This window comes from Chiloscyllium punctatum, chromosome 5 (assembly GCF_047496795.1).
Source record: "Chiloscyllium punctatum isolate Juve2018m chromosome 5, sChiPun1.3, whole genome shotgun sequence".
In the NCBI taxonomy this organism is placed as follows: Eukaryota; Metazoa; Chordata; class Chondrichthyes; order Orectolobiformes; family Hemiscylliidae; genus Chiloscyllium; species Chiloscyllium punctatum.
In genome coordinates, this window is record NC_092743.1 from 109,264,670 (window position 1) to 109,284,359 (window position 19,690).

At 41.8% G+C, this 19,690-nt stretch overlaps 1 protein-coding gene across 1 annotated transcript in view; it reads left to right on the forward strand.

Annotated features, from left to right (window-relative positions):
• LOC140476768 (immunoglobulin lambda-1 light chain-like) overlaps positions 1–19,690 on the forward strand; it is a 67,429-nt gene that overhangs the window by 39,634 nt on the left and 8,105 nt on the right. Inside the window, exon 3 of the mRNA XM_072569570.1 lies at positions 19,303–19,359. Within this exon, the coding sequence (XP_072425671.1) occupies positions 19,303–19,359 (57 nt within the window). The remainder of the gene's footprint in view (positions 1–19,302; positions 19,360–19,690) is intronic.

Below are 19,690 nucleotides of genomic sequence, written 5' to 3' on the forward strand. Positions count from 1 at the left end.
GTAAAGGTGTGCTCAGGACGGCACGAACACCGACTAAGTCTTGTTCTCCCACCTTCACCCCATTGTTTGCCATTTGTTTTCGTCATTCAACATTTAACCACCTGTAAATCTGTATCCTCATTGATACGCGTTTCCTTCCGCAATCTTCCATTCTTTCTGTCTTAGCCCACATTTTACGGTTTACTCACAGCCTTATCTTATGTTTCGCCACCCCACCATTATTCAGTCCCTAAGGTTACACGAGTAACGCTTTTGGTGACACTCTCTCCCTTCCAACTTTTCTCTTGACCTCCAGAGCGCTAACCCCAAACCCAACGTTGAGTCTACAAATACTTCGTAGCTTCCTCTGCTCATTCTCCCTCTTTTTCGCTGCCACCGTCTCCTTTATTAACAACTTCATTCTGGATAATTAAACAAAAAGTACGTAGAAGCATTTACCCATGTGAACTTATGCCATTCAATGAGATTATGGTGAATTCGAAGCTCAACTCAATTTATTATCATCTACTCGATATTTCTCAATCTGAAAGATTCGAAATTGACCTGGAAAATGTGAATTGACTCCTAGCAGCCACAGTTGTTTTTGAGAGGGTGTGGAGGTGGTGGAGGGTTGGAATTCCAGCTTCCACTCCCCTTTATGTGAAGAAGTGATTCCTGACATCGCCCCCAAACAGTCCACATGTCATCATTGCTCTGTGTTCCCCCCGGAAGAACTTGTTCCCCTGTATCTACCTAATAACATCGTTATAATATTCTAAAATACACTAATTCGACTGCACTTCAATTTACTGTAATCAAAAGAGCAAAACGAGATTTCTGCAATTTATTCTTGTTCTGGTGAACCTACTCTGCAAACCTTCCAGCACAAAGTTACCTTCTGGAGTCAAAGCGTCAGAAATTGCAATACTTTCAAACTGGATCTGGTCAAGATTATACACATCTGAACTAGAACCTTTTCACTTCGTATTCCAATTTTTTGACAGTGTGATTCGTTGGCAAATCTTTCAATACTGAGTTGGAGATCATGGAACAGTACATATAATTTAGGCTGACTTTCCTGTGTAGTACCGAGGCAGTGCGACATTATTGAGGCGCTTCCTGCCAGATGTACATGAAACTGAGGCCTTGCTTGCGCTTTGAGAACAGACAAGACTCGTGGCAGAGCAGGAAAATTCTCCTTGGGTGCCCTGGCCAATCTTTATTCCTCAACCAAAACTACATCTCCTTCCGCTGGTCTCATTGCCGTTTGTTGGGCTATGCTTTGCCACCGTTTTTATTACCTTACCACAGTCATTACACCAGACTTTCGTGGTTTTGTTGTCCAAGATCGGAGTATTCTACTTGATTACACTTTGTTCCTGAGGCCTATCTTGTAGCCACACGATCACCAAAATTCAATTTTTCTTTCACATTGCCTAGATTCTCACCATTAAGCAGTGTAAATATTCCAGTTTATCTTTTTCAGATTCAAAGTCAATTCTTCGCATCGAACTGCATTTGCCATAGTTTTACCATTCACTTAAGCAATTATTTTTCCTTTGTAATTGTTGTTGTTTTGTTGTGTTGTTTTGTGGGCACAGTGGTTAGCACTGCTGCCTCACAGCGCCAGAGACCCGGGTTCAATTCCCTCCTCAGGCGACTGACTGTGTGGAGTTTGCACATTCTCCCCGTGTCTGCGTGGGTTCCCTCCGGGTGCTCCGGTTTCCTCCCACAGTCCAAAAGATGTGCAGGTCAGGTGAATTGGCCATTGCTAAAATTGTCCGTAGTGTTAGGTAAGGGGTAGATGTAGATGTAGGGGTAGGGGTATGGGTGGGTTACGCTTCGGCGGGGCGGTGTGGACTTGTTGGGCCGAAGGGCCTGTTTCCACACTGTAAGTAATCTAATCTAATCTAAGTAATTTGCTGCTCTCATCTAGACAGTCGGCTGCGTTTAATTTGCAAATTTGGATACACAGCTATGCACTAATACACATGGTCAAAATGTGACTCAGAAAGATCAGCACAAGGTACCGAAGTAAAAAAAAAGCTGTAAATTCCCATCAAACAGAATACACCCTCATGGCAAATTCCTACTTCCTACTTCCAAAATAATTAGCATCCCTTGTCACCTTGAGTTTTGAATTTTACTAATAAGCTTGTGCAGAACCTCATAAAATCCCGTCAGAAAATCAATGTAAATCACATTTTAAAAAATCCCCTGTCCGCTATGTTAGTCATCACCAGAAAAAAAGTCAACGAAATTGGACAGATATGACCTTTTTTTACAGAGATATGCAGATTCTCTGAGTTCATATTCCTTGATGTGCGCGGTCAATGCTTACTCACGAAGATAGAGATCTCTCAGGAATTAATGGTAAACACATTTATAATGTCCTTACTCTTCTTTTACAGTCCTGGTTGGAATATACCAAATCGTGGAGATTCATTTTTCTGAATTCCCATTATTTCCACAATTATCCTTATTTTTAAACTAAGCTCTTCGCCCTGACATACTTTTAGGTTTCCTGGTACCCGTTCATTTATTCGTGTTTTTTTTTCTCCTCGACTGTGAAAAATGAAAAACAAATCAGCACTTATAGTCTCACCTGCATGTGCGTTTAATGGGCCCATAATTCCAAACTGACTGCTTGATGTCTTCCTGTTGACTTCCACTGAGCAGAATTAAATAAAGAAGACAAACTAAATACATTATTAAAACTAATATTACCACCACTAGACTCCAGAAGTACTAAAACATGATAAAATTGGGGGAAAAAACACTTGGCAGATTTGATAGCGTCTGTGGAGAGAGAATCAGAGTTAACATCTCGAGTCGAATATGTCTCTTCTTTGGAACTAAAACCAAATAGAAATATGTTAACTTTTATGTTGACCTGGTGAGGTTCAGGAAAACCGAAAAGGATGTCTAGGATTAGACAAAGAGTGGGAGAGATAAACTAACAAAGATGTAATGGAACAAAACTCATTGCGTGTAAGATAGAAGTAGACAGGTTCTTGTTTAGTAAGGGGATCGAAGGTGACGGGGAGAAGGCAGGACAATGGAGTTGAGAACATATCAGCTATTACTGAATGGTGGAGCAGAGTCCATGGCCCCAATGGACTAATTCTGCTCTTACATCTTACAGTTTTATCTTACAAAAGGAATGGTAATGGTGAGAGGGAGTGATAATGGCAGAATAATGAATAGTTCTGTCTCAAAGCAAAAATATGAAAAGAATATACAAATCATGGTAGGGCCTTGAGTGGTGTAGAACAGAGGATCCTCAGGGTGTAGGTACATAATTCTTTGAAGTTTGCATCAAATATAAACAGGATGGTCAAAATGTGTGTGGCACACTTGCCTTCATTGCTCAATCCTTTGAGTATAAGAGTTAGGAAATCACACTGAGGCTGTACAAGATATTAGTGAGGCCTCTTTGGAATATTGCACCAAATTATGGTTGTATAGTTATGGGAGAGATATTATTAATCTGGAGAGGGTTCAGAAGAGATTTAGCAGATATTGCCAGGTATGGAAGGTTTGAATTATAAGGAAAGGCTCAATGGGCTGGGACGTTTTCGTTGGAGCTTGCAAGGTTGAGAAGCAACCTGATAGAAGTTAATAAAATAGAGTCAGAGCCATGGAGATGCATAGCATGGAAGTAGACCCTTCTGTCCAATTCGTCCATGCCAATCAGACATCCCAACCTAACCTAGTCCCATTTGCTATCACTTGGCCCATATCCTTCTAAACCCTTCCTGTTCATATACCATCCAGATGTCTTTCAAATGCTGTAATTGTACCAGCCGCCACCATTTCCTCAGGCTGCTCATTCTACTAACACACCACCATCTGGGTGAAAAGGTTGCCTCATTAGGTCCCTTTTAAATTTTTCCCCTCTCACCCTAAATCTATGCCCTCTTGTTCTGGAATCCCCCACCCCAGGGAAATGGCATTGTTCATTTACCCTATCTATGCCTTCATGATTTTATAAACTTCTATAAGGTCACCCCTCCAACACTCCAGGGAAAACAGCCCCAGCCTTTTCAACTCTCCCTATTGCTTATACTGTACCTTTAAGAGAGAGTGAAAGCTGAAAAAGCTGGCAAACATCTGTCATGTGACTGCAGGTAGAAAGTGTACTGGACAACTTGAAGTTGTAACATTTAAGCTGTAACTCAGATACTGAGTTCTTTTCACAACAATTCGAATTTAGCTAATCAATTTAAATTATGCCCCAAGATACTAAAACCCAATCGAATTTGAATATTATGATTTTGACAATATTGAACAAATGCGATGATCCAATGTTTTGAGGTATAAAAAGCAGGCATTTTTGACAATTAGTCAGAGAAAAAGAGTACCTTGTGCAATCTAATGACTGCTATTCCAAACACTCTCTCCAAAAGGTCACTTTTTCATATGAAACATCTCTGTAGCAGAAGACCAAAGATGGCCCACAGAGATCGACACCACTGTCTGGCTTTGAAAATTGATTTGCTGTACATTTAATTGGGGCTTTATCAGATCAGTATATTGTTACAGAGTGGGAGGCAGATAACAAATTTTTAAGAGGAAGGAGGATTATGGTTGTGATTAGTTGTTGTTTAATGTTCACATTTGGAGTTAAAGAATAAAATTGCTATTTTTCTTAAACAGTGAAATTTGGGGTAGTTCTCTGTCACTCATATTTTAACAGATTATGAGGTGAGGTGAGCTTTTCTATGTGCTTGGTTTAATTAGCAAATTCGAATTGTTGTGAAAACAACTCAGTATCTGAGTTACAGCTTAAATGTTACAACTTCAAGTTGTCCAGTACACTTTCTACCTGCAGTCACATGACAGATGTTTGCCAGCTTTTTCAGCTTTCACTCTCTCTTAAAGGTACAGTATAACCAGTCTACCATGAGGAACCATGTTGAAAGCCTTACGGAAGTCCATATAGATCATTTTCACTGCTCTGCCTGCATCATAACATGTTCAAATCCTGCAACTCTGGCAACACCCTTGTAAATCTTTTCTGAATCCTTTCAAATTTCACAGCATCCTTCTGATAAAAGGGAGACCAGAATTGCACATAATATTTCAAAAGTGGCCTAACCTGTACAGCTGCAACATGACCTTCCAACTCCTATACTCAATGCTCTGACCAATAAAGGAAAGCATATCAAACACCATCTTCACTATCCTATCTACCTGTGCCTCCACTTTCAAGGAAATTTGAACCTGCACTCCAAGGTCTCCTTGTTCAGCAACATTCCCCAGGATGTTACCATTAAATGTATGAGTCCAGGCCTGATTTTCCTTTCCACACTGCAGCACCTCATATTTATCTAAATTAAACTCATCTGCCACTCCTCAACCCATTGGCCCATCTGACCAAGATCCTGTTGTACTCTGAAGTAACCTTCTTTGCTGTCCACTACACCTCCAATTTTACTGTAATCTGGAAACTTACTAACTATATCTCCTACGTTCACATCCAAATCATTTATACAAATGACAAAAAGCAGTGGACCCAGCACCAATCCTAGTGGCACACCACTGATCACAGGCTTTCAGTTCTGAAAAGCAACCATCCACCACCACCCTCTCTCTTCTACCTTTGAGCCAGTTCTGTATGCAAATGGCCAGTTCCCCCTTCATTGCATGTGAGTTAACCTTGATAAACAGTCTACCATGAGGAACCTTGTTGAAAGCCTTACGGAAGTCCATATAAATCATTTTCACTGCTCTGCCCTCATCAATCCTCTTCCTTACTTCTTCAAAAAAACTCAATCAAGTTTGTGAGACATGATTTCCCACACACAAAACCATGTTGACTATCCCTAATCAGCCTTTGCCTATCTAAATACATGTAAATCGTATCCCTCAGTGTTTAAATCACGATACTCCGGTGTGTATATTAGTAACGGAAATCATATGCTAAAAAACAGCAAGACAAAGTGCGCTTTTGTTCAATTCGTGGATCACGCCGTGGCAAGAGGAAAAAAATATAATGGAGGACTGAAGTCATAACCTGAAACTGTTGAAGAATATGGTCTCCTCCTGTGAGGTCAGTAATTCCATGACTCCTCCCACTGTTGTGATGATCCAGGTTCCAACTAGAGGCAGATCACACTGGCCGACCGGGTCGGAGTCACTTCCTTCAGACTGTCAGTGCCCTCCAGTGGGACGAGGCGCAAGACGTTCTATGCAAAAATCTCCGGATTGGGACAGTATGTCACTTTATTTCGTCCTGGCGGTCACCCTGATATCTTGTAAGTTTGCTCCAAGAAAATTAAACCGTTTCGATTATTCACTCTGACACGGCATCGTTGAATGTGTACTCCATTCTATCCATGTTGGTTCTCTTATGAACTGCAGTATGATGAATTGTAAACACTAACACCAACGGCATGGGTCTCTCTGATGGAAATGATTCTGTGTTTGTGTTTCCAGCTGCTGGTGAAGCCCTCGTGACCTTGAAGCAGGTTTTATCGCTCACCCGGGCCACGGGGATGACGGCACGATTCATCTGTCGGATTGAAGGGTTGGATAACATAGCATCCCAACCCATCTACTGGTACCAGCAGAAAAACACAGTCATTCGCGGGATAGGCGTTCTCCGGTCCCAGCAACTCACCTGGCTTCACACCGACTTCAACTCCCGATTCAATATCGAAGTTGTGGAAAGTTCCACCCTCCTTATCATCAATGACATTGTACTGAGCGACACAGCTATCTACTACTGCGCTCTCACGGTGCTATGGTTGTGTTAAACCTTCGTACAAAAACCTTTTGTTTTCTCAAGCTGAAGAAAGACGTTCCTACAGTTTATTGATCTATCAGCAATCACCCTACCCCATTCCCAAAACGCAGATGTGGAATAATGGTACTTCTGAAAGGGATTTCCTCCTTTCCATTTCCAAACCACAGAGCCACTTCCTCCATCCAGTGGCCGGGTAAACCATAGTTTGTTCAGCATGATACCTGGGACACATGAGTTCACGCTACAGATACCTTGTGCATTGTGACAAGTTGTTGGTTTCCCTCCACCCACCATCCTCCTCCTTTTTGCAACGCTTGAGCAAGGAGCATCCACACACAGAAGATGACAATCACCATTTCCAGCAAGAGAGAGAATTTAACCATCGAGCCTTGACATTCAATGGCATTGCCATCAATGAATCCGCCATTTTGTGGGGCTTATCATTAATCAAGAAGTGATCAGTTTAGAGGCTATACTAAAAACAGTCTAGCAAAACTGGAATCCAAAGGAATGAGAGGGAAAACTCTCCACTGGTTGGAGTCGTATAAAGGATAATGGTAGTGGTTGTTGGAGGTCAGTCATCTCAGCTCCTGGATATCTCTGCAGAAGCTTTCCAGTGTAGAGTCCTTGAACTAATCATCTTCAGGTATTTCATCAATTATCTTCCCTCCATCATAAGTCTGAAGTGGTGATGATTGCTGATGACTGCAAAGTGCTGAGGACCATTTGCAAATCTTCAGGTACTGAAGCAGCCCCTGGGCTGAGAAGTGGCAAGTCACTTTTGCACCCAACCCTCATGTCAATCAATGACCACCTCCAACAAGGCAAAATTGACTTGATTGGCACCACATTTACAAACATTCATTCTCCACCTCTGATCCACAATCACAGCATTCTGAACCATCTACAAGATGCACTGTAGACATTCATCAAGTTTCCTCAGACAATACCTTCCAAACTCATGATTGCTACCATCTAGAAGGGCAAAAGCAGTACCTAATTGGGAATACCACACCTGCAAAGTCCTCTCCAAAACACTCACAATTCTGACTTTGTAATATATTTGTTTTGTCTTCATTTTTCACTGGGTCAAGAGGCCAGAATGCCCATGTAGAACAGACACTTTGCATTGGCCTTTTGTTGTTTGGACCAATATTCTTTTGCCCTTATCTAAGTATCCTTCAGAAGGTAGTGATGAGCTGCCTTCTTGAATCATTGTATTCCATTTTGGGAATTCACAATTCAGTTAGGGAAGGCATTCCAGGGTTACATTTGCCTTTAGAATAAAAAAAGTTAGTGTCTAGGCTAACTTCTTAAATTATTTTGAGGCAGTCTGGTCTGGTCCACAACAATTCCCTTTTGACATTATTAATCATCTAGAGTTCCATGACATGTTCTTAGTTTTATTATGTGTTATTTAAAAAGGCCCTTCTTTATAGTTACCCTGCATTTATTGCCTAAATCCTTAAATCTGTGGCTCCAAGTTTTTTTACAATCACCTAAACAAACAGCTATTAGTGTGTGATTCAAAGTATATATGCTAAATATCCCAAAGACCAGAGGATCATATCAATCAAAATATACCTTTGGCTGTTCACAACAGGCATGGTACCAGCCATTCTCAACCAGCCCACAGTTGCTTTGCTAATAATTCTCTCAGACTGTCCTGAAATCTTCAAAGGTTTATGTAGCTAAAATCCAAGTCCCTCTGTTTCGGTGAACCCTTTAAGTTGGTGCCTTTATGTCTCGATGACCTCTTGCTAACCCTTGTGCCAAAAATTCACACTTCTCTTTATAAACTGTACTAAATTCCATTTCACAACATTCAGCATATTCCACCTTGTTTCTATTATACATTCAAAGATAGCATCATTAGCAAATTTTGCAAAGTTACTATGTATTCCTATATCATATAGGTATCAAAAAGACTGTTATACCAGCTCTGACTGTCAACTATTCTCAAGTTGGGTGTTGCCACAATCACAGACTTGTGAGCAACTGGATTCAATGGCATAGTCATGATGTAATAAATCACAATTCCCTCCTTTAGAATTTAGTTGATACATTTTTACATTGTTAATTTTAATTCAAGCCTCAAAACCTCCTCTATGCTGTCACAATTGATGCAATTTCTTAACCTTTGATTTTCTTTTCTAGTATTTTTCCCAGACTCAGGAAGTGTTGCAGCACTTTATTTCTTTTTAATTGGGAGGACCACAGACCCAGTTTACATGTAAATGAATTTGCAGCACTGGTCATATGTGCTAGGTTTCTACTCTTTCCCTTCCATTCACAGTTCAGCTTGTTATGATTAGATTAGATTAGATTCTTTACAGTATGGAAACAGGCCCTTTGGCTCCACAAGTCCACACCGACCCTCTGAACAGTAACCCACCCAGACCCCTTCCCCTACCCTATGTTTACCCCTAAATAATGCACCTAACACTATGGGCAATTTCGCATGGCCAATTTTTGCTTGTAAGGAATCCGATGTTGAACAACTGTGCACTGTCTCACAGCTCATTGTGCTTTTCATTCCTTCTTTTAAGAAAAGTGATGATTTCAGGCATCAGAACTAAAAATCTTTGTAGGACCTTTGTTCAACTTAAGCAGCACACATCAGCAAGGAATATTGATTAACAATGGCAGCATTGAGTTTGTTGTAAGAATTTCAACAAATGGTGCTGCAGGGGTCTTGCTCAAATCCAGTTTACAATCTTAATGGCATCTTTCATTATACACAAAATGTCCAACATTTTACTTTTCAGTATTTCTGATGAATTATACTGTAGTAAATAACAAAAGAGGGCTAATCATGAACATTTCTGCAAAATGCAACAAAATTCAAATTCATGTCAAGTATAGCTGGTGCACCATCTGTTGTGAAAGAAACCAATTTCTTGATTGGAACTATTTTTTTCAAGAGTGCGCCTTTTGAATTCAGCGTAGATGCCATGTGCAGCACGGTAGCACAGTGCAGTTAGCACTGCTGCCTCATAGCACCAGAGACCCAGGTTCAATTCCCACCTCAGGCGACTGACTGTGTGGAGTTTGCACATTCTCCCCGTCTCTGCATGGGCTTCCTGCGGGTGCTCTGGTTTCCTCCCACAGTCTAAAAGTGTGCAAGTTAGATGAATTAGCCATGCTAGATTGCCTGTAGTGTTAGGTGTAGGGGAATGGGCCTGGGTGAGTGTGCTCTGGTGCATTGGTGTGGACTTATTGGGCAAAAGGGCCTGTTTCCACACTGTGAGTAATCTAATCTACCCAACCCTGGACCTCTCTTTAAGGGGCAAAGGAGTGAGATGATCCTCTTTTGTTGTCATATCCTTAATAACTATGCATATGAGAAGAATTAGCTGGGCTGTTTCGGTCATGTTGATAGATTCACCAAATTACAGTGAGAAGTATTCACAGATCTTCAGATTCTGCTGAAATTGCTGAAAGCTGTATTAAGACAAAGATTCTTCTCATCTTGCTACTGTGAAATCATCAGGTGACAAGATCTGGAGACATCATTATTTCTTCTTTGTTCTTAAAGTCTTTAAATAAAGAGTCAACACCCACAGTCATTGCTTCTTTGATTACTCTGCCATCTGCAATGATTTCCTCTGTTTCTCCAGAAAATGGGGAGTGAAAAATAATGCTTCAGTGCAAGCCTTATCCTTTGCTGCTGGTTTAGAAAAAAAAACAGTTCACCGTACAAAAGCACCTTCAGTTCATCAACTTTCTTTGTCTCAAGCATATTACTTAATAGAAATCTATCCTTGAGTCACCATGTACCATTATTGCATGTCATTCCATATTTTCCCTTTTACTTAGCAATATACTTTAGTGACATAGAAAGCAAATTTTCCTTGCAAGTTAGTAATTATGAACCAGAACTCTGCTTCCCATTCCAAATTTTCCTTTTTATTTAGCAATACACTTGGTGATCGAGAAAGCAAATTTTCCTTTTTTTATCTGTTGAACAAAAATTCATTTTCCCATTCCAGCTGGAAATATATTTTGATTTCTTTTTACATGGTCCATGTTAAGCACACATCATTATATCTTCATGTCTAGTTCATGATACCACTTTACCACTGGTCACACTGCAGGTCAACCTCTCGATCTGTGCTTCTGGATCATTCAGAATTTTGCTTGATACTTTAAAGTGTAAAGCATGCAGGGTCACTTTTGTGGTTGTGGTTTATTTTCAGGACCCTTAATTGGCTTGCAATGTGCAGATATTGGATGTGAGGTATAGCAGTGTTCCTCATAATTTTTCTTCACCCTTCACGGACCAAATAGATCAGCAGCAGAAGAAGGTCACTGCAGATCTACAGAGATTGAGCAGAGGGACAGGATTAGGTGAACATCTCTCATAGACAATTCACATGGACATGATGTGATTATACACACATTGATCCTAATACATTTCTTATTCATTTGTTTGTATTGCCATCTCAACACTTACTTTACCTTGCAATGGTCATCTATCCGGACCAAAAAAGAAACACAATGCAACAAGTTGGCAAAACCTGTGAAAAGCATACACTTTTCTCTACTTGTGCAGTTTCTGGAAATGGAAGTCATGAAGTGGCATGGGATCAACATGCAGATGGTAAGAAATGTGGCAGAGGATGTTATCAACTGTCAGAGACATACTCACTGAAGGAAAGTGGGCAGGTAGTGAAATTGACTGTCATAGACTCAGTGATTGATCAATCAAATGTAATCTATGTGTTGGAGACCACAGTTCACAGACAGCCAATGGTTTAAAAGGCTGAATGACTTCTTTCTGTGTCTTAATCTCACAATCATTTGATGACTGTCTGACTCATTAAAACCACTACTGACAGTTGACAGACTGGGGCTGCAGCACATAGTGAAAGAATGAATACAAGGAAAATCTCTTTTTTCACTTTGCACTTGCTGGTTAAAGAGTTAGGAGAAAGTAGGACTGCAGATGCTGGAGATCAGAGAAAAAAAATGTCATGCTGGAGAAGGCAGCATCTGAGAAGGAGGAGAGTTGACATTTCAAACATGAATTCTTCATCAGAAACATCAACTCTCCTGCTTCTCAGATGCTGCCCGATTAAAGAGTTAGTTATTTCTAACTTTAAGAGTTAGGGGTGGCTCAGTGGTTAGCACTGCTACCTCACAGGGCCAGGGACCTGAGTTTGATTCCCACCTCGGGTAACTGTCTGTGTGGAGTTTGCGTGTTATCCCTGTGTCTGTGTGGTTTCCTCCGGGTGCTCCAGTTTCCTCTCATAATCCAAAGATGTGCAGGTCAGGTGAATTGACCATGCTAAATTGTTCATAGTGTTAGGTGCATTGGTCAGCGGTAAATGTAAGGGAATGGGTCTGGGTGGGTTACTCTTCAGAGGGTTGGTGTGGATTTGTTGGGATGAAGGGTCTTTTACCATACTGTAGGGAATCAAATCTAATCTTATCAATATAAGGAGTGATAGGACTGTACCTTGCAGAAAAAAAAGAGTCTTGACTTGTAGCTTCACCAGGTTGCTTTTTTAGGTGCACTTAGTTCTCTTCCGTACATGCTGTAACACAATCCTCATTGAACTGGTTTTGATCTATCAGCTTCATGGTAATTACAGATTGAGAAAAATGCCAAAAATCAGATTATATATTAAAGTGAAATGTAATTCTGCTGCTACTGAAAGCCCAAATATTGGCCTACTCCAAATTTATATCAGTTAACACAGTGGTTAACAACAGAGGACAACTAAAAAGGAAATATGCAAAGAAAAAATAAGGTACGAAGGGAAACTGGACAAAAATATAAAGGAGGATAGTAAAGGCTTTTTTAGGTATGTGAAAAGAAAAAAAAATGGTTCAGACTAAAATTGGGCCCTTGAAGACAGAAACGGGCGAATTTATCACGGGGAACAAAGAAATTGCAGAAGAATTAAAATGGTACTTTAGATCTGTCTTTACTGGGGAAGACACGAGCAATCTCCCAGACATAATTGTGGCTGAAGGATCTGAACTGAAGAGAATTTATATTAGGCAGGAAATGGTGTTGAAGAGACTGTTAGTCTGAAGGCTGATAAGTCCTCGGGACCTCATGGTCTGCATTCTGAGGTACTGAAGGACGTGGCTCTAGAAATCATGAATGCATTGGTGATCATTTTCCAATGTTCTATAGATTCAGGATCAGTTCGTGCAGATTGGAGGGTGGCTAATGTTGTCCCACCTTTTAAGAAAGGAGGGAGAGAGAAAACAGAGAATTATAGACCAGTTAGTCTGACTTCAGTGGTGGGAAAATTGCTGGAGTCAATTATAAAGGACAAAATTACGACACATCTGGATAGCAGTAACAGGATAGGTCAGAGTCAGCATGGATTTATGAAGAGGAAGTCATGCTTGACTAATCTTCTGGAATTTTTTGAGAATGTAATTCTGAAGATGGACAAGGGAGATCCAGTGGATGTAGTAAACCTGGACTTTCAGAAAGCCTTTGATAAAGTCCCACATAGGAGGTTAGTGAGCAAAATTAGGGCACATGGAATTGGGGGCAAGGTACTGACATGGATTGAAAATTGGTTGGCTGACAGAAAACAAAGAGTAGTGATAAACAGCTCCCTTTCAGAATGGCAGGTGGTGACCAGTGGTATGCCGCAGGGATCAGTGCTGGGACTGCAGCTTTTTACAATGTACATTAATGATATAGATGAAGGTATTAAAAGTAATATTAGCAAATTTGCTGATGACACAAAGCTGGGTGGCAGGGTGAAATGTGAGGAGGCTGTTAGGAGAGTACAGGGTGAGCTGGACAGGCTAGGTGAGTGGACGGATGCATGGCAGATGCAGTTTGATGTGAATAAATGTGTGGTTATCCACTTTGGTGGCAAGAACAGGAAGGCAGATTACTACCTAAATGAAGACAAGTTAGGTAAAGGGATAGTACAATGAGATCTCGGTGTATTTGTACATCAGTCAATGAAAGCAAGCATGCAGGTACAGCAGGCAGTGAAGAAAGTTAATAGCATGCTGATCTTCATAACAAGAGGAATTGAGTATAGAAGCAAAGAAGTCCTTCTGCAGCTGTACAGGGCCCTGGTGAGACCGTACCTGGAATTTGTGCACAGTTTTGGTCTCCAAATTTGAGGAAAGACATTCTGGCTATTGAGGCAGTGCAGCGTAGGTTCACGAGGTCAATTTCCGGAATGGCGGGACTATCGTACGCTGAAAGATTGGAGTGACTGGGCTTGTATACGTTTGAGTTTAGAAGGCTGAGAGGGGATCTGATTGAGACATATAAGATTATTAAAGGATTGGACACTCTGTAGGCAGGAAGCATGTTTCCACTAATGGGCGAGTCCCAAACCAGAGGACACAGTTTAAAAATAAGGGGTAGGCCACTTAGAACAGAGGAGAAACTTCTTCACCCAGAGAGTGGTGGGTCTATGGAATGCTCTGCCCCAGAAGGCTGTGGAGGCCAAGTCTCTGGATACTTTCAAGAAAGAGTTGGATAGAGTTCTTAAGATAGTGGAATCAAGGGTTATGGGGATAAGGCAGGAACAGGATACTGATTGAGGATGCTCAGCCATGATCATAATGAATGGCAGTGCTGGCTCGAAGAGCAGAATGGCCTACTCCTGCACCTATTGTCTATTGTCTATTGTCTATTGGTCGTGCTGACCAATAAAACCATGGACATTTTCATTGCAGAAGAGTCTTGGTTACATCAAAGCAATGTAGTGATCATTAAGTATGTTCAAAGCTGAGATGATAACATCTAAATCAGTGAAGGAATCAAAGGTTTTGGGGAAAGACAGGAAAGTGGTATTGCGGAATATCTGAAAAATGAACCAACTGTTCATTTCTATTCCCTTTTTTATGTCCTTCATATCAAAAGTGCTAGTCACTTCACACAACATTACAAAATGGCTGACCTCAATGCATACAGCAAAGGCTATGAGTCTCAACTTCTATCCAAAACTAGTTCAACTCCTAACCTTGGCATCTACCTGACTGTGTTGAAGATTGCCTAGAAAGACATAGCCAGCAGGCACGTGGAAGCATCGCAACCTTCAAGTTTTCCGCCAAGTCGCATAACACTACACACCAACTTCAGTGCAGTCTTAATCCATGGGTGGGAATCCGAATGCTTCCTGATCAGATCTGGAGAGAGGCTGGGCAGTCCATTCTCTGGTTCCTTGTTTGTATATTGTATAGACCCTTTTGCTGAGTCCATAAGGAAAGACGCAAGCCTGAGAGGTGTGTCTATCCCAAGCAATGAAGGCCTGTAAATCAGAGCCTCCCCAAACAGGGTTGATGCTGCCATTTTCTGCACAGATCCACTATCAGTGCACAGACTCATGAGCATCTGTGATGAGTTCAACTGGCCTTGGGAACCAGGATAAATTAAGGCAAGAGCAAGGCCATGTTCTTTGCAAGCTGGGTCGACTGATCCTTTTACCCATTACTGTGAGGATAGATTACCTGAATGTGCTCGGAATATGGTTTAGACAGGCTGTAACATGTGAAAATATTTGTGAGAAGTGAACCACCCAGATGAGGCAAAAACTGGGCAGATGAGAGCACTTTTCCCTCATCACTATGAATTAAGACCTAGTCATCAGGAATGAAGTACTCTTCGTATTGTTGCATGTGATACATGTTAATGTATGTAGGTCTAGCCTATTCCCTGAGCCTGCATCACTGCAGTCACCCTAGCCATCTTCCACTTCATCTGGACATTAAGTACAAAGGTCTAGGTAAGGAGGGGAAGGATGTACCTAATACAAACTTCATCCTGACAGCCAACTTTGTGTGTGGCTGCATAAAGTTGCATGTGGACCTGGGTATGTAATAACCAAGTGTTATTACATACTGAGGGTCTATCTATTCCCAGTGCTGTGGAGGATGGGCCTGGCCTCGTTGCCATGAAACACCCTAAGTAGTTTGAATCACAAACTACCCACTGCTTTTCGACATTTGTGTAAATGATTTCGATGTGAACATAGGAGGTATGGTTGGTAAGTTTGCAGACGACACCAAAATTGGAGGCATGGGAGACAGCAAAGAAGGTTAACTCAGAGTACAACTGAATCAGATGGGCCAATAGACTGAGATGGAGTTTTGTTTCGATAAGTGTGAGGTACTGCATTTTGGAAAGGCAAATTAGGGCAGGACTTATATATTTATTGGTAAGGTCCTGGGGGGTGTTACTGAGCAAAGAAATCTTGGAGGGCAGAAATATAGTTCTTTGAAAGTGGAGTCTCATGTAGATAGGATAGTGAAGAATGTGTTTGGTATGCTTGCCTTTATTAGTCAGTGTATTGATTATAGGATTTGGAAGGTCATGTTGTGGCTGTACAAAACATTGGTTAGGCCACTTTTGGAATACTGTGTGCAATTCTGGTCTCCCTGCTATCAGAAGGATGTTATGAAGCTTGAAAGGGACCAGAATAGATTTACAAAGATGTTGCCAGGGTTGGAAGTTTTGAGCTACAGGGAGAGGCTGAATAGGCTGGGGTTATTTTCCCTGCAGGGTTATAGGCTGAAGGGTGAACTTACAGAGGTTTATAAAATCATGAGGGGCATAGATAGGATAATAGAAAAGGTCTTTTCCTCGGGTGGGGGAGTCCAGAACTGGAAGACATAGGTTTAAAGTGAGAGGGTGAAGATTTAAAAGGGACCTAAGAGATCACTTTTCCATGCAGAGAGTAGTTTGTGCATGCAATGAGCTGCCAGAGGAAGTGGTGAGGGCTGGTATAATCACAAAGATTAAAAGGCGTCTGAATGGTATATGAATATGAGAGGTTTAGAAGGATATGTGCAAAATGCTTGCAGATGGGTTTGGATTAATTTATGATGTCTGGTAGACATGAATGAGTTAGACTGAAGGGTCTGTTTCCATGTTACATTCATCTATGGCTGTAGTTGGACTGTTCTGCATCACCTCGTCCCTCATAGAAAGGTATGACTAAAGCTTTGACTAAAAGTCCATCAGGCAGTGTTCAGCATGTAGTGTCCTTGACACCCGTAGGGTAAAGGAGAAGGTTGATTCTGTTAGATGGTTACCTGAGCAGACTGCCAAAATTGTTTAGCAGAATGACTCATTGTGTGAACTTTCCAATGTGTTGTTTGGCTGGTGGTGAGAAGGGCATTGCCCCTCAAAACCTTCATGACTCCGGCCACCACCACACATTGTCCTCAAAGCAACTGGGGAAGTGGGGAGCAAATGGAGACTGTCACACATCTGATCCAGGAATGTCCATTTGCAAAGAAGGGCTAGAGAGACATGCAATGGTTTTTTTTTGCTGAGATTGGTCCTGAACAGCTCCATGATGCAGAACTCTGTGTTCTATCAGCTGTTTCCCAGGATGCACACAGAGACAAACATCAACAGCTCTTGGAGAACCATCAACTCCATGAAAGACGCTCTTTGGTCAACCTGAAACTTATTGGTTTTGACCGCGTGTTGTAGACTGAATATTTCAAGATCCATGACTACATGCTAAAGCTTAGTCGCCAATGCACAGTGAAAAAAATCTCTGTTTCAGATTGTTCTGCCAAAGTATAACAGGGATCTGTTTAGTTCTCTGACTTCCATTGCCTCAAACTCAGTGGTTAGCACTGCTGCCTCACAGCACCAGATTTCTAGATTCAATTCCAGCCTCGGGCAACTGTCTGTGTGGAGTTTGCACATCCTCCCCGTGTTTGCATGGGTTTCTTCTGGGTGCTCCGGTTTCCTCCCACAATCCAAAGATGTGCAGGTCAGGTGAATTGGCTAGGCTAAATTGCCCATAGTGTTAGCTGCATTAGTCAGAGGAGAATGGGACTGGGTGAGTTACTCTTCGGCGGGTCAGTCTGGACCTGTTGGGCCGAAGGGCCTGTTTCCGCACTGTAGGTAATCTAAACATCTCAACAAAATACATGGAAATATTTTCCTACATGACTTAAAAATGCCTTGCTCTTTGGGCAGTCAAATTCCAATATGTCCTCTGTTTTGTTTTCTGTCTCAAAGACTGCATGGAAAGGATTGAGATGTATATGTACTGATAGGGAAAAGTATATTTTTGCAATGAAGGAAGAAACCTATCTCTAAACTTGATTCTCAACTTGATTCAAATACAAATCTTCATTCCCCACTTCACCCTTTCCCGATCCCTCACACCTCACCCTGACAATCTGTGTACCAGGTGTGGGCATGGGTGGAGCACCAGCTCATTGGTTGGTGTGACAAAGAACAAAGAAAATGTACTGCCCAGGAACAGGCCCATTGGCCCTCCAAGCCTGAGCCAATCCAAACCTACTGTCATCGCCAAGTTCCTAAACGTCTGTATCCCTCTGCTCCCCACCTATTCATACATCTGCCCAGACATGCCTTAAATGAATCTGTCATGCCTGCCTTTACTACCTCTGCTGGCAACATGTTCCAGGCACCTACCATCCTCTGGGTAAAATACTTTCTGCATATATTCCCCTTAAACTTTTCATCTCCACCTTGAAAACGTGACCTCTCATAATTGAATCCCTCAGCCTGGAAAAAAAAGCTTATCTCTACCTATCCTGTCTATACCCTTCATGATTTTGTAGACCTCAGTCAGGTCCCCCCCCTCAATCTGCTTTTTTTTAATAATGAAAACAGTCCTAACCTACTCAACCTCTCTTCATAGCTAGCACCTTTCATACAAGGCAACATCCTTGTAAACCTTCTCTGCACTCTCTCCAAAGCTTTCACATCCTTTTGGTAAATTGGCGACCAAGACTGTACACAGTATTCTAAATGCTGCCGAACTAATGTCTTGAACAATTTCAACATGATCTGCCAGCTCTTATACTCAATACCCCATCCGATGAAGGCAAGCATATCATATGCCTTCCTGACCACTCTATCAACCTGTGCAGCCGCCTTCAGGATACAATGGACCTGAACTCCCAGGTCTCTCTGCTCATCAACTTTTCCCAAGGCTCTTCCTTTTACAGTATAGTTTGCTCTAGAATTAGACTTCCCAAAATGCGTCACCTCACATTTGCCTGGATGGAACTCCATCTGCCATTTCTCCGCCCAACTCTCCAGTCTATCTATATTCTCCTGTATTCTTTGACAGTCCCCTATGTTTTCTGCTTCTCCATCAACTTTCATGTCATCTGCAAACTTACTGATCAGACTAGCAATGCCCTCTTCACAACCAACAAACAACAGTGGCCCCAGCACTGACCCCTGTGGAAAACCACTGCTCACTTTCTCCATTTCGAGAAACTCCCTTCAACTAGTACTCTCTGTCTCCAGTTCTTTCTCCGCCTAGCTAGAACACCCTGCACACCACGTGACTTCACTTTCTCCATTAGTTTACCATTAGTGACATTGGAACTGATGCAAGTGTGAGACTGGGGAGACATAAGCCCTCAAAATGCATTCAATGACAGCTGTGTCTGGGGGATTGTAGGTCGGATTCAGTCTCTCTACCGTTGAAGCTAGACCAGTTGAGGTAGACAAACTGTTTGATATTGGGTGTACCCACTTTGGCCAGTGTGGTTACTGTAAAAGGGTTGGAGACGCTGCTGGTGAATAATCGGAGCGAGTGATAGGTTATTGTCAGGGGGTGTAACACAGTGCTACAGCAGTGCTTACGTGAAAATTTTCGGCGCTGGAACGAAACTCTTTGTCACAGGTGAGACTTCGATGCAAGTAGCGATGTATTGCAGTAACAGTGGAGATGTGCTGAGTAACCGGATTATGGCTTTCAGAAGAGCGGGCGATGTTTTCTGATCTCTGCAGGTTTAGTTCCTTTGGGAGAGAGTCTATGCGTCTGAGTTGGTTATTGTAATGCAATATAACACAGTGCCACCTCTGGAGCATGGAGAAAAATATTCGGCTCTGGGACTCGGCTTATTGTAACTGGTAAGTGGTGTGAGTGCGGTGAAGTGTTCAATAGGGTTCGGAGAGATTTATTCACAAAAATAACGTCTGGTGTGGCAGTCAGTCTGTACAATATTTGTTGG